General features: G+C 46.6%; 1 protein-coding gene across 8 annotated transcripts in view; it reads right to left on the bottom strand.

Moving 5' to 3' along the window:
* LOC144122137 (PHD finger protein 12) overlaps positions 1 to 15,382 on the bottom strand; it is a 148,732-nt gene that overhangs the window by 70,508 nt on the left and 62,842 nt on the right. For all 8 annotated transcript variants that reach the window (XM_077655693.1, XM_077655695.1, XM_077655692.1 and 5 more), the window contains 2 exons: positions 13,516 to 13,611; positions 5,529 to 5,639 (listed from right to left, as the gene is read on the bottom strand). In XM_077655693.1, coding sequence (XP_077511819.1) covers positions 5,529 to 5,639; positions 13,516 to 13,611 — 207 coding nt within the window. The remainder of the gene's footprint in view (positions 1 to 5,528; positions 5,640 to 13,515; positions 13,612 to 15,382) is intronic.

Here is a 15,382-nt window from a genome sequence, read left to right as displayed (position 1 = left end):
TCATTTAGTTCGTCAACGCCATAATTATCAGAGAAAATTTTCTCCAGACAGGCCTTTTCTTGAAATAGTGGCCAGTCCGCTAAGTGCAGCTTCCAACGGAGTGGTTTTGTTGGGATTATTGGTGGTGGTGATGCACAATAAATTACCACTGGAAAGTGATCACTTCCGTACGGGTTATCAAGAATATCCCACTTAAAATCGGTAAAAACGGATGGAGAGCTAAAAGACAAGTCTATGCAACTCATTTTACCTGAGGATGAAAAGCAATATGTGTGTTTGCCTGTATTGAGCAAGCAGACGTTGTTGCACTGAATAAAATCTTCTAAAATCCGACCTCTATTCTCTGTCTGTTCACTCCCCTAAAACGAGGAGTGCGCGTTAAAATCCCCGACTACCAGATATGGTTCTGGTAGCTGCCTAAAAAGATCCTCTAGATTTTGTAGTTTAACAGTGATATGTGGTGCAAGATATATAAAGCATACAGTGATTGTTTTAAAGCTTAGGACGGTGACTGCAACGGCTTCATAATTTGTCTGGAGCTTGATTTCATGGTTTGCAACGCTGCTCTGAACTACAACAGCAACGCCTCCAGATAGCCTATTTGCTTGCTCACGGTCACGGCGAAAGACTTTATACTTTTTAAAAATATTTTTATGAGAAGGTCCCAAGTTGGTCTCCTGCAGACACAGTGCCACAAGAGAATTCAGGATATCTGTCGCATCACTATAGTTATTTAGAATTCCATGGCAGTTCCAGTGGATAAGGAATGCCATGATGATTTTGGGGGGGACTGTATTGAGACCTTAGGTCCCTCCCTGCTGAGGGCCTGTTATTAAGGTTTTTTCTTTTTTACGATCAAGAGAGTTCCGCCTCCGCAACGGCGGAGGTGAGCTCTGACTTGTGTCCATCGCCTCACTGGAGGCGTTGAGAGTTCCGCGGGGAGCCCGCGGGCAGGGAGGTTGTGGGCTTCTCCCGAACGGGGGAAGCTTTGCGGGCTGCCGACTTGGTGGGCGGCGGGCCCTTTTTCGGGGGTGGCATAGCAGCTTTCGCTGCATCTGCCAGGGGCGCGGATAGCCCTGCCTCAGCCTCACTAGGCGTGAGCTGGGCAGGTGCTGAAGGCCGCTGTGGTGCGCCGCACCCACGCACCACGTCGGCGACGTTTGCATGTGCGGTGAAAGAAAATGTGCTCCGAGTCATTGAGTAACACTGTCTTGCCTCTTTAAATGTAACATTCTCTTTGGTCTTGATGGTGATAATTCCCTTTTCTTTTTTCCATGCAGGACACGATCTGGAATAAGCGGCGTGATAGCCTTCGCAGTTTGCGCAGCGTGGTGCAGCATCGCAGTCTTCGGATTTATGATCATTGGAGGCACATTTGGCACATGTATCGTGGTCGCAACAGCTTTGGGAGCCGTGGCCAAACCTTTGGCATTTGAAGCAGCGTCTAGGGTTAGGGATATATGGCCGGACGGAGATTTTTGCGTATCCTACCTGGATTGATTCAGGCAGGGGCCAGTACCAGGTGTTTCGGGAATTTCTTTGTTTTCTTTGCGTATTTTTATTCTATATACATTGGCTACATTTTGTTCGGACAGTCCTTCCAGCATTTCCTCTTCTGTCAGGTGCAAAAAGTCGTTGTCGGAGATGACACCACGTACAGTGTTTCGCGATCTATGGCGTGTTACAGACACAGGGATGTCACCGAAAGTTTTGATGTCTGCCAGTTTCGAGATTTGAATGATGTCAACAAGTTCTAGCAGGAGGTCTCCACTGGCCAGTTTGGTCACTTTGTACTTTGGACCCAATGAATCTGTGAGAACTTTTAAAACTATGCATGGGGATATTAGTCTAGCTGGCTTTTCTTTTTGTTCACTGTGCAAAATATGGTACATTGGGAAAGTTGGTTTCTTTTTGTCGTAAAATTGTGAGGTCACATCGGTGCTCCCTATTTTCAGAGGATGATCATTTGAAAGAAAGGAGGTAGCCATAAAAAAATGTGTTCTTCGGCCATGGTGCCAGCCACCCACCATGGAGCCCAACAAGTGGACGGGACAGGAACTTGAAAAAAAGTCCTACTCATGCCAGCTGTACACCACTGCTATAACCAAATATGACGCAACTCAGGATGGTTGGCCACACAAGGTTAACCCTTGCTGCCTATGAAAAGTGGAAAAAACCAAGACGGGAGGAGGAGACAGGAAAGTTCTAAGAAAGATGATAGGAAAGTGAAAGACAGAGGGGAGGACAGAAAAAGGCGAGTGCCGATTTCCTCCGGTCGGGTCAGGCCGGAGGAGCCGTCTACAGGAAGCTGGGGCCAAAGTGGTGTGTTGCCTCCGCCGAGGGGCCTTAAGGGTCCAAGCGCTCGGCATCGGCTCAACCACCAGGATCCCCTTTTCCCCGGACACGGCGATGCCACGCACGGCTGGCCGTGGGTGTTCGGGTCCGTGGTGATGCACTGTCCACCATCATCCCCTTGCGGGGATGTCCCTGCAGATGCTCGGGAACCCGTGGTGTCACCACTCACCAACGCCTGCAAGCTGCAGACGCCCCCCTGCAGGGAGGTGCAGCTTATCATGGCTGCTCGCACACCAAGTGCAGAAACAGCGACATCACCACCAGCAGCCAGATTGAGTCCACTGCAGTCCTCGTGATAGATTTCTTAATGGCACAGCTTTTTCTTCCTGTTCACATCACTGTGCAAATATCCACACAGTCTGCATATATGATTGTCTAATATGTACAGTGTGCTTTTTCTGAAAATAATGTCCGTCTATGGGTATTGTTTGGGTATGGGTATTATTACGATTTAATAATAAACAAATAGCACAAATTCAGCAATCTCCAGTCAGCCCTGGTGCATCACCTATTCTGTTCTGTCAACAGTACAGTCCCATAGGGTGCCTCAATGCAGCGTTCCTTTGGTTAGCACAGACGGCTGGGCCAGTTGGTGAACTATCACTGCAAGGAAAACTTTGCAAGACAAAGGAGCAAAAAGCACAAGCACGCATCTATGTTTTCTTTCTTCTATTCTGTCTATTTCGCGCAAACTTTTCTTTGTAATGTTCCTTTGGTAGGGTGACGACACGGTCGGGTGATGCCACTCTGAATAACAAGGATGGCGCCAACCCCTACAGTTGAGATAAAGCTTCTAAACTTTTATCTCAAATAAGATTTCAATGTCTGAAAGGAATATTGGGCATTCTGATGCCATACCCATAGTTTTTCCGGAATTATCGGCCTAACTGCAACAGTCAGCTCATATGTAAAAAAATTCATAAGGCCCTTTCTCACTAATTTCACCTGCCAGCTGACTGAGCACAATGCTATGATCCGTAGAAGTAGCAATGCAAAAAGGACGGTACAAAAAACCCTGCTCGCTAAAACTAATCAAGGTATAGAGCTCATTTCTCTGTGATGGCACAGTACAGCACCACTGGAGTTTTTTGTAATTTGCTTTTGTAATTGTTTGTTAAAACAGCATGAACGAAACACTCACAGCTTAGCTCATTGGGAAAATTTTTCCAGAAATATTGCACGCACCAAAGTTAAGTTTGCTGCACTTTCAAAGACTCATCACTAGAGTTAATGTGTTCACAAGCTTATTACGCGCGCAATGAGAACCGAAAGGGGGAAACAGCTGCAGTCCAAGCCGCCAAGCTTACATGTTCACCAAACACTATTTAATTGCAATGGACAGCCTGTGTGCACAGATGTGCAGTGGAGTGTAGAACGCCCATGGGAGTGGGGAAAAGCAACTGTGAATCTGCTCCAACTGGGCTACTATTGCTACCAGACAACAGATGAGATGTGTTTAAAAAGAAATGCAAGTTTCATCGCAACCATGTCCAGCGAGAGGACGACAACGGCTGCGTCAAAGATACCCCACGTGTGCTTACCCCCACCGATGCCACTCTCAATTCACTGACTCCACACCTTTACCTAGCCTCAGCTCTAATGTGGAATAATGGTTTCACAAGCTCTTCTGGGGAACTCTGCCCATGTAGAGGATGGCCCGATGTGCAGGTCACCCATTATACAGTAGGTCGTGACGTAGACCATTAAAAAATTTTGCTGGGTTGGGTAAGTCATACTTTTTAGATTAGATCAGCCAAAATTGCCACTTAGAAACCTGTGAGATGAGCACTGAAGCATTACACTTCCTACACTCTAAATGCAGCTAAGCCTTGCTTCAATTAAGGACCATGGCAAAAGTGAGGCCTGCACAATGAAAAATGTTACATTTCAAACAGCTTCGTCAGCCATGAGGTAGGAAGAATTAATTTTTCAGACATGGTGGTTGCACAACACACACACACACACACACGCACGCACGCACGCACGCGATACGGGACGAGTGCAAACTGACGACTGCAGCTGTTGACATCAGTCGTCAATTTGCGCCCTTCCTGTATCCTGTCTTCTCTGTGTGTGTTTTGTGCAACTACCATGTCTGAAGTATTGCACTAACTAGCCCTACTACTACTACTACTACTTCTAAGTGAGGAACAGTTGAGGTACCCTACTGGAGGTGCATGGTCTTTTGTGCAACGCTTTGAAATTCTTCCCGTCATTAACTAATTGATGGGCAGTGATTATAACATTACAGTTAAACCTTGACATGGCGAAACTGAGAAAAGTTTGCGATGTTTCATTACATGCAGTTTTCGTGTGAAGGCATGAAAAGTGGGAGTAGAATGGCAACCAATGTGAGAAGTGAATGCACTAGGCACAACCAGCTCGCAAATGTCCCCAGTAAACCCTCGTTACTAAGAGTCATAGACATGGAGGAACATCTTCACTGCGGCTTGCATGACGTGGGCGGTGGAGTGGGGGAGGCACCTGCCTCTTTCCATTTCTCCCTCTCCCGGCCTGCCTGGCTGCTGTTGCTACCAAAAATGGACTCCTTGTGCCACCGGCGCTCTCCGCTGTTTCCGCTCCCTACGCACAGCAGCTGTACGCGCTGGAATTACGCAAGCAACAGAGCGGATGCACTGCTTGTCTTGTGCCTTTGGTATGTCCTCTCGTTTTGCACCGCTTCTGAGCATGAACTGCTGCAGTGCCATTTGGTGCGACGTTACAACAGCGAAAGTGCCTACGAGACTGGAGCATGGCGTGTTGTGTCAGCTGTGTCTGCTCATTTCGATCGCAGACACTTCCATGGCTCAGACAAATTTCATTTAACGCACACCAGTTAACAGACAATCGGCATCACAAGTTTGTTATATCAAGGTCAACTGCCACAACACCTTCGTCACATGGAGTTCACAAACACGCACTTCAATGAAGGCAACGCTGAGAAATTAAATAACTTTGTAATATCAAGGAATTCACAACATATATCCAGGTTTACTGTACCCCATGATGTCAAAAGCTTGCATGGGTAAGGAACCCTACTGTGGACGTTACGGGGCCATGCCCAAGCATTGCAGACTCATCCCATCACTGCAAGTTCAAGACCAAGCTCAGAGCTGTTTTTTCTCTCGGGCCCTTTTTGCGAGTTCATTCCACTCGACTGAAGTGCTCCCCACCTGAGCCGAGGGCGAGAGTTCGGTACAGCATGGGGACAGGACTGCCTTTGACCCCCACGGGGCACACCATGGCCCGTGCCTGCACCTCGCTGCGCATGATGACGGCCGGACCTGCACACAAGGACAGGCACCATCACCACTGCTGCGCAACATTTTTCATCAGGCAAGATCTTACCTGGTGGCACTCATCATCAATACAGTGCAGAACAAAGGCCACTCCCATATCGCTCACAAATCAACCCTGTCTGGCTGTGGCCACCTTACCCCAGCACACTTGCCAATTATCATTTGCCCACCAGAGTTACCCCGAGCGGCCATCGGTTAGCGTGTCTGTGTTGCATTTCCTGCTCATTTCTTGTTGCTCATTTCAGCTGGAATGCCATTACCTATATCTGTTCCCTGACTCATTCTGCCCTCTTCCTGTGTCCTAATGTTCCACCTATCATTTTCCTTTCCATAGCTCGCTGTGCTGTCCTCAGTTTAGGTTCAAGCCTTTTTGTGAACCTCCAAGTACTGGCAAAGTGGCAATACACACGAGAAACTAAACAGTGCGAAGATGAGACGCCACCTATGTGCCTCAAAACTATTAGAAAACAGCATTTCATGCATGTGCCTTTGCCCAGCCTTCACCTCAGTGCTAAGGCAAACATTGCGTTCAGGTTTTAGGTAAAATGCTCCACAATTCACGCCGGGGGCTTCAGTGAGAACTGTTATGTGTCTGTTCAGAGGCTGAAAGAACATTTTTAGACCCAGCTGTGACTGTCTGTGTACATGAGCAGCAGCCGCTTTCTTCCCTGAATCTACCGAGCCTCAAGCAGGCATGCCTGTTCGCCTGCTGTGATGGTGACTGGCTCAAAGTCAGCGCTACAAGTGCCTCCAGCACTGTACTTCCTCAGACAGCCACCGAGTGGTTGCTCCCTTCCACACCACAGCTGGCAAGCTATGTGGCAGCACACTCACTTAGCAAGGTGTAAACGTTTCACTGCAGCAGACCAGGTGCACCACTTTGCTTTCGCCACCTCTGGTGTTATGTGAGGTACACAGTGAAACCTCGCTGATACACTCCTGGTTCATATGTTAAAAATTGTGGTCCACAAGAATGGTCCATACAGTTTCACTATTTTTATTTTTGTTAAAATGTTCCCTGATAGCACGATTACTATGTTCAAAATTTTGCCATCTTCTGGCCATGTAATATGTTTAGCGACCAGCTATTACGTGCAAACTAGGGGTGAGTGAATATTCGGAAATTTCGAATAATAACGAGTCAGATATCCTCGTCCTTGATTGTTCGAACAAATCAAGCAGTGTACACTCAATCTTATTCCAAACTGAATGTGTCCTTGAGTTTTCGAATACTTTTCGAATAATTGGCACAAGGTTCGAATAAGGCCTGCTGTATTTTTCTTCCACGACTATTCCAAGAACAGAGACCATACACACCGCATACCATGCTGTCACGATCGGTATGCGCGGGACAGAGGGCTCTGCGCCACGGTGAGGTCCATTCGTGTGATGGTGTTCATAATCATCCTACATGGCCCCAGAGATTGGTTGATGCAGCAGGGGCCAAGCAGGTGCAGCAAACCCAGCCCTTATGCCTGACCTCAGAGGCCACGCCTCATACGTAGCTCTCACTCATCTCATGCACCGAGATGTGGTGCTAGTTCATTATCTTCTGTTATCAACACCAAAAGGTACTTTTCCTGTGCACAAAGCATGACAATGATAACGTTAACACAATGATTTCATGTTGTGACCCCCTAAATAAAGATCAGTGGAAGAGATACAGCTGTAACTGCAAAAGCAGTGCACCTCTGTTTCTCACGATTGCTCATTGAATATTTGCACAAGTAGCGAATATTCATATAAATACAGTCGAACTCGGATATATCGAATTCTAAGGGGATCAGAAAATAGTTCGATATAGCGAAAATTTGATATGCAGCTAGAGGCTTAAACTGCACTTGCGATTATGACAAAATGTGGCTTACCAATTGCAAGCGTCATGAACTGCAAAGTCCGGACATACAACGTAAAAGCACTTTACTTCACGAAAAAAAAAATCACTAATAGACTGATTTCATCAGCAGTTGCGCTATGCCACTACCGCCGCAATGCACTTTGGGAGTTGTGGTACTCCGGCCGACAGCCGTGTCGGCGCAGTGCGTGGCATACGCACGAGAAGTAGTTCTATTTGCGTCGCCGCAAGATGCTTTGCTGCATGAATGGTGGATTTGTGAAGTGGGTTCACCTCAGGGTGGCCTGTGCTCCGACAAGTGCGCGAAACAGAGGGCCCCGGATTTTTAGTTTCCTCGAAATGGTCCCCGTGATAGAGCTTAGAAGAAGTTGGTCATGAGAGGCAGCTGAAGTCCTGTTCAGCACATTTAGTCGTCTTGTCCTTGTTGGTCAATGCACGTTGGGAAATGGTAAATTTTTAAGGCCTGAAGCTCTAAAATGCCTTTTATGCGCCGCTCAGCTTTGGGCCAGTCCCTTCAATAGTTAACTAGGAGGCGGTCAGATTTACCTTCGTGCGGCTTTGTCAAGCCTTCTTTGTACCGATTTCTGCCTGATGTAGGATTGTGGGTGAACAACCGCGTGACATTTTATTGTCATATTCAGAAATCCGCAATGTGGATGCTTGATGCGCATATTCACTCTCGACACCTCAAGCTGCCATAGCAGCTATAGTGTCAAGTCAAGTCAAGTTTATTTCAGCTTTTGTCGTACAAAAACCGTGGGTGAAGAAAAAAAAGCGGTTCGCAATGACCGCTTGACAAGCTTCGTCACCCGTAGAATTCGGCAGCATTAGCAGCGACAGTTACACATGAGAGTCATTATACATTGTTAGACATTGTTAGAGAAAGAAGAAAAAAGGAAGAGAAATGACAGGTAAAAACATTTCAACACAGTAACAAAATACAACTCTCTAACAAAATACAGTTCCCTAAGTGCAGAAGAAGTCATTTTTGTTAAATTGCTATAGAGAGGGATGTTCGAACATCTCGGAAGAATATATTTTAACATCGCACAACCGTAGTTTGTTCTGCGTCTGGGTATTGCAAACATTCCATGGTCTCTAGTGCTTCCTCCATTTAATGGAATGAGAAAGCGTGGCTATAAAACCATGAAAATCTGGAATAATTCGTGATATTTTGTTGCACATCGGTCTTTGAGCACATGTGATACTACCATTTTAACGACATGCAATTTAGTTGGAAATGTCACTCCAGTTTTACTCAGTATTTCCGAAAATCAAGAAATGGTCGGGTTTTATAGTAGCAAAACTGAGTAGACATACAAAAGCATTTGTTTACCCTGGTTGGCTCATGGTTTTGCTTTGCTGGGTCATTGGTGCATCTGGTGACGATATAAAACTCAGGTTAAACTCTGATAGAGGTTAAGCTGGTCTGATGTGTATGGGCCGTAGATGGAAGTTGATGAAGACGATGATGTGCAATACACAGAGCGAAAGTGTGTTGCAGTTTAACATGAGGCGTGATCAGCAGCGGTGATTACATAGTACTGTCGTACCATAATCACCACCGCCACCACCAACAACGTAATTTCGCGCCCGTCCTCTGTTTTGTGTTTCTTCTCATCCTCATTCCGTTGCGCTGTGTCAATCTGTGTCGTAGAAACATGTGCCAAGGAATGCTAATCAAGATTTTCATGCAGTGATAACATCAATGCATGCCTTCGTACCTCTATCAACGGTTATACTTTTCAAAATTAGCTACTTTGGATCATGCACTTTCTCGAATAATGCACCCTTTTTTTTTATAAGATAATAGCTACTTTCCAGCATTGGCTGCAGAGTTGCAGAAGATTCAAGTTGCCCCATGAGCTCTGTGCATTGACTGTGCTGCTGTGGCAAATGTGCAGAATTTCAAAGTTTGAACAGTGAAATACAGGTACTGTCACCATTGGTAGTTTCTGCAAGCAGATCGTGGTGATGTCAACATATATTTTTGCGTGCGGATCGCCGAGGCTGGGCTGTAGTGCCATTCACTTCCAGACACCACTCAAGGAGTTTTCTCTTGACAGCCCGGGTTTGAACCGACTTAGAGCGAAAAAAAAAATGGTTTCGTTTTAAATCACAGCAACAAGTGTGCGTTTTTCAGCCAGACAACAACAGCAGAGCCAGAAAGAACCACAGATTTTCACCTCACCAGGAACAAACAGTGAACATCAGTGTGCCTTTAAGAGCAGACACTGGTCTTAGAAGTTTTTATTAATGAAGTCACAATTACGAAATTTTCAGGAAACATGCATTTTTGTGTGCCGATTCTAAATATCTCATTTCATATCACGTCAACCAATTCCTTGTGCACTTTCCGTATTATGTTACACAAGTTTTTTGCGATGAGCATCTAATAAATTTTGCTGCAGGGAACTTGCCAAAATGTACACTATTGGTTTTTCTTGACTTCAAGAAATGCAATGGTAAAATTAACTTCCAGCCCATCATGGATGTTGAGTTATGGGATATTGAAGTTGCCACTACAGAAACAGGAAGAAAAGTGTGTTCCCATTTCTGAAGCAGCAGCTTCAAAACCACATAACTCTACTTCTTCCATGATAGGCAGGACGATAATTATACTCTTACTGCATTACTTAATTTACAAGAGAACCCAATGGCTTGAATTTTGGAAAGTTCCCTGCAGCAAAATTTTCTAAAAGCTCACCACAAAGACTTACGTAACATATGGACCTCCTTCACCCCGCGACGTCACGAAGATGCGGTGGCGCTGATGTCAGCAGCGACTTTCGCATGGTAGGCAAAACAGCTACCGCCAGCTGGTGCCTACCGCAGCTGCTGCAGCTACCGGCGGCTGCATCATGCCTTCGCACTGCAGAAGCAGCATGTATTGATCAGCTGCGTCACTGTTCGATCCACGTAGTAGCATAAAAAGAAATGTAAATTAGCCCCGATAGGCTTCTCGCGATAAATACCGCATTAGTAAACTGGCTAACGGGGAATGGGCCGCGGTACTAAAGCACGAAGTCTGGGATTCGATCGGCACTGCCACTCAATGTACTTAATAGCATGTAAGTTACAGCATTCATTCACCTGAACATCAGCATAGTACGCTTATAACTGCGCAAGGAAAAAAAGCACGTATGTAGCTGCGCACGCATTTATCACGTTGAGCCGGTGTTCACGGGGCCCCCACCAGCAGGTTCACTCGCCCCCAAGGAATGCGTTCTTTTGTTAATAGCACAGCATGTTTTAATGGCACGTTTTATGGCATTTGATATTTACTTGAAAGTGTTTCTTAATATGACAGACGTAATTATTTGATTCGAGTAGAAAGAAATCTGGCAAGTTCATGCGCGGTCAGGTTGGCGTGCTTAGAATAGCTTACCTTAAGTGTGCTAAAAGCCATATGCTTTTTCATTGCATCATGCATGTGTCATGTTTCATGATGCAGTCCATGACCGCGAAGGTCATTTGGAAAGAAGCAGCCGCAGGCGTTCTACTAACAGACGTGTCGAGATTGAGAGGGGGCAAGGCAATGAAAAGTGTTTTCGTTATTTATGCACGCGATATGAAACTAAATTTGGTGCAAATATGAAATTGCTACGCTAGTTTCACTAATTCCTTTTATTTTTAGCCATACCTGGTGCAGTTCTTTGGTAATTATTATTAACAACCTCGTCAAGTCACCTCAAGGTCTTAAATAATTGAGCAGAAAGTGCGCCAATTTTTTATGCCAGCATGTTCACAAAGCCCTGTTCTGCATATGACGCTATTACTTCTTTTTTTAGATGATCATGTACTTATGCTTGCATAGATACGTGAAAACTTTTCTTACAAAAATAACGAACATAATACTGCACGTGTAGGAAAAAAAATCGAGAGATAAGTTACACTCTTCAACGTCTCAGGAATCGTTTGCGACAAATTTTCATGCGTTACGAAATTACGAAGGTGCGAGTGATGCCAATCGCAGAAAATGTGAAAGGCCACAAAATGACCCTTAACGTTTACTTCCTCGTTTTTGGCCTCTTCACTTGCGCTTTGGTCAAAGAAATGTGGCCCTGAACTCAAAGAAAGTCTCAAAGAAATTACCTCACAATTTTCGACGACCACGCATCTCGAAAGCGTACTTTATAAATTTCTACTGAATATTAAGCTATAATTTTTCGTAACGAAACAGAACACCCAAGGGCTAAGAAAGGAAATATTTCCTGAAATCAAGAATTTTCACCAAATCGACCAGTTTAACAAAGGGAGAAGTCGGCCTGGCTGGTGCGTGATCCTGCGGATAAATACAGCGCTTAAGCAGGACAGCTAGAGGGGAATGGGGACACGACACTGTCCCCACTTTTCGCACAGCACGACACCTACGTATGTCAGCAGACGGTGAGCGCACGTCTGCTCCGCCGAAAGAACGCCAGCACATCCTCTCACTACTGTCCCGAAGTAAAATTATTCTGGCTTGAGCAAAGTGTCAAAAACTTCCTATTTTATTCAATGCCTAGCGTAGAAATCAACGCCAGAAACGCTTTCTGTTTACTACTAACCATATATACAATACACAGTGGCGAACTATTTTTCTGAATACGCCGCACGTGGCCAACACGAGCTGGTGTACTTCAAGAAATCACTAAGCTGTAAACATCAACCATTGCTGTGATTCGCAGAAACTGAAAACGCGCCTACAAGCCTTGAAAACCCGTGCTCAACGCCTCTCCGCAACGACACTCCCTGGCCTTTTGCCTACCACGAGCCCGCTAGCGACTGCAGCGCCACCTCGTTTGTTTACAAACATGCAGGAGGTCTATAAGTCCTCAAGGAATTGGCTTACATGAAATTACCGTATTTTCTCATGTAATTTGTGCCCATTTTTCCCTAAAATTAAGGCTTACATGGAGATTTCCTGAACACGTCCTCGATGTGGCTCAATGGTCCTGGCGCTCGACTGCTGACCTAAACGACACGGGTTCGATCCAGGCCACGGCGCTTGAATTTCGATGAAGGCGAAATGCTAGAAACCCGTGTACTGTGCGATGTTAGTGCATGTTACAGAACTCGAGGTGGTCAAAACTTCCGGAGTCCTTCACTACGGCATCCCTCATAGCCCGAGTCGCATTGAGACGTTAAACCACCATAAATGAAACAAAATGAAATGTCCTTAAAACTCTACAGTCATAACATGCAATGTATACGATATACTGCCACGTATAAGTCGGCCCCACAATTCGCACCCCTCACTCACTAAAAGAAAGTTGTCTCCAAACATGATTTGATGCATTCCCCCACACGCCCACCCCAGGACCACGTTATGTAGTTCCCCGCGTGATGGCATCACGGCGCCTGCGCAGTTCAAAGCAATAAACAAGGAACAATACAGTCACAAAGCCAGCAGTCAGAGGTGATAAACAGGCACCCTCGCGTGCAGCCTGGCTGACCAGCGGTAAATCAAACAGCCAACGGTTCAATAGTTTCGGATTCTGGCACTATGCATGCTCCGGAGGTTACTGAAAGTTTGCTCTTGCAGCCGTTCGTTTGGGAAAGCGACCACTGGCACGAGCGAGCCAGGTAAACGGCACACAGCTGTCCTTTCTTTACCCAGATTCAATTTACAAACAAGTTACCACCTGTTTTTTTGCACCACTCAGTCACCTTTCGCAGCTGGACGCAGTGATGCGGCTGTGCCGATCTTCCGAAGTCTGCCCTCTGAGCATCTGCGTGAATGCTGGTGTGCTTGCACAGCAGGGAGCACAAAATATGAGTAAAAGTTTTCTTTTATAAATCCGGATAATAAATTAGAAGTGTGCAAATTATATGAGTAGTAAATAAGGTAAATGACATATTTTGAATCGGCATACAAAAATACATGTTCCCTGAAGATTTCATAACTGTGACCTCATTAATAAAAAATTTTTTCAAAGACCAGTGTCCCCACATCACATCGTTACCTCCTGGGGCGGAAACCATTGCTCGTCCTGCCAGTAGTCTGGGCTAGTGGACACTGACCATTGGGTATCTGCTGGGACCCCCGCAGCTGCTGCAGCCGCTGCCAGGCAAGCATGCGCACCAGCTTCTCGTCCAGTTGGCCCAACTCCTCGCAACCTGCACACCACAACCAGACCTTGTTCATGCTGCCACCCCTTCAGCCAGCACCACTAGACATGCTGCTCGCCAAGCGGTTACAACTCGGTGCAGCAAAGCAGGACTGTTCACAACAGCAGCAGCTGCATTCTGACTGGGCTCAAATGCAACCCCAGATGACAGCTATAATTCCAGTGCTCCCAACTAACTGCGCACCACCACATGGACTCGATACAGCTTAGCGTGCCATGGCATCTGGATATGCTTTGGGCTCCAGCCACCACATCATCAAATGCAATCCTTGCATCCTAAGTGTGTCCGTGGGAGCACTTTGGACAAGAAAAAGCAACATTAATAAGGTGCAGTAAGACTTTAGACGGAGCAGTATTAAAATAATCTGTAGCAACGGTATATAGTCAAAACTACACTAATGAAGCTTGGCACAAATAAAGCACAGAAGTAGTATAGTAACAATAAACTTTCTTTCGTAGACTAATACCTTGCTTGCAAGTTCTTTGAATAACAACTGCTGTCAGTGGAAAAAAATGTACCATCACAGTTTGTCTTAATGCTCATATGACAAAGGAGTTTCTGAATGCTGTCATGAAGCAATGCAAGGCAGCCAGATGCCTTCTTACTGGAGGAGTGACGTCAGAGGTCGACTAACCACAAGGAAAGGCACTGCTTGCTGTCAAAACGCAACAGGACGCCTCGCAAAACGGACAGAAGAGCAGCAACCCGAGCTGTAACGAGAGTGGGATGATCCCTTCCATGCTCCCTTGCTACGCCTGAAGACAAAGTGCCAGCTGTGGAATGACACCCAAAACGCAGCATTGACGATGGCACGTAGCCCTCTCACCCCTCGTGCATAGGTTTCGCCAGACTGCCACCCGTGTGATGGGCCCCAACCACCCCAACAATGTCGCGAACTGCGAAGGCGTGAAAACGAAACCACGCCGTTAGGTGCCCTAGCACACGCATTGATTGCACTGTATGCTATGCAGTTGCACAGGATAACTGATGTTTCTGTCGTGCGTTTCTTCTAGTCCTCTGTGGCCTAAGATATGCAGTCCCTCCATTCTAACTGATGGAAACTGACAGCAATAAAAGCAACCACCACGAAACAACTGCACTGTGAAACAACTGCACGCAGTGCACGCAGGCAGCAACTTCGCCCCTTCCGCTATCCTCCACAAGTCTTAGCCGCATTAGATTCAGCTCTGGTCCACTGCACCACCTGCACCAGTTGTGGAAACCTGTTTCCCCCTCCATTTCGACGCGGCGCATCTTCATCGTCGGCCGTCAGTACAGCACCAGCTGGGCGAGGAGGGAAGTCTCCCTCATGGGGGAAAGGGAACGGCGACGGGAGCACCACCTCGTAGGTTACACGGAATTCTGCGGACCGGACAGAGTCTCTTTGGGATCTGGCCAGCGTTACGAGCGGTTGGAGCCGCACGCTCTCGTCACCTTTCGCGGCAGGCGCATGGGGATCCGTTGTGCCTTGCCGCTGGATTTCTGGTTCCGGGCAGCGAAGCGAGTGCAGCAAACGCGCGCTCTGGTCACCTTCCCCAGCAAATGCTAGGGAATGGCTTTGCCCCAAGAATGCGGTGCGCATGGGAAAACCCGGCCGCCATTGTCGGCGCAGGCAAATGTTCGCCGCCGATACTTCCGAAGTCGCGCCCCAGCCCCAGCCGGTAAGTCGGAAGTCCTTCTTATGTAGCCTTCTATTTCCAAGGAACGCCTCGTTGATGTTTTGTAGCTAGCTGGCCCGCTCTGTGTATTGATTGCAAGT

This window comes from Amblyomma americanum, chromosome 2 (genome assembly GCF_052857255.1).
Source record: "Amblyomma americanum isolate KBUSLIRL-KWMA chromosome 2, ASM5285725v1, whole genome shotgun sequence".
Taxonomy (NCBI): domain Eukaryota; kingdom Metazoa; phylum Arthropoda; class Arachnida; order Ixodida; family Ixodidae; genus Amblyomma; species Amblyomma americanum.
Note: the sequence above shows the minus strand (reverse complement) of the source record. Positions and strands in the feature narration are given on the sequence as shown.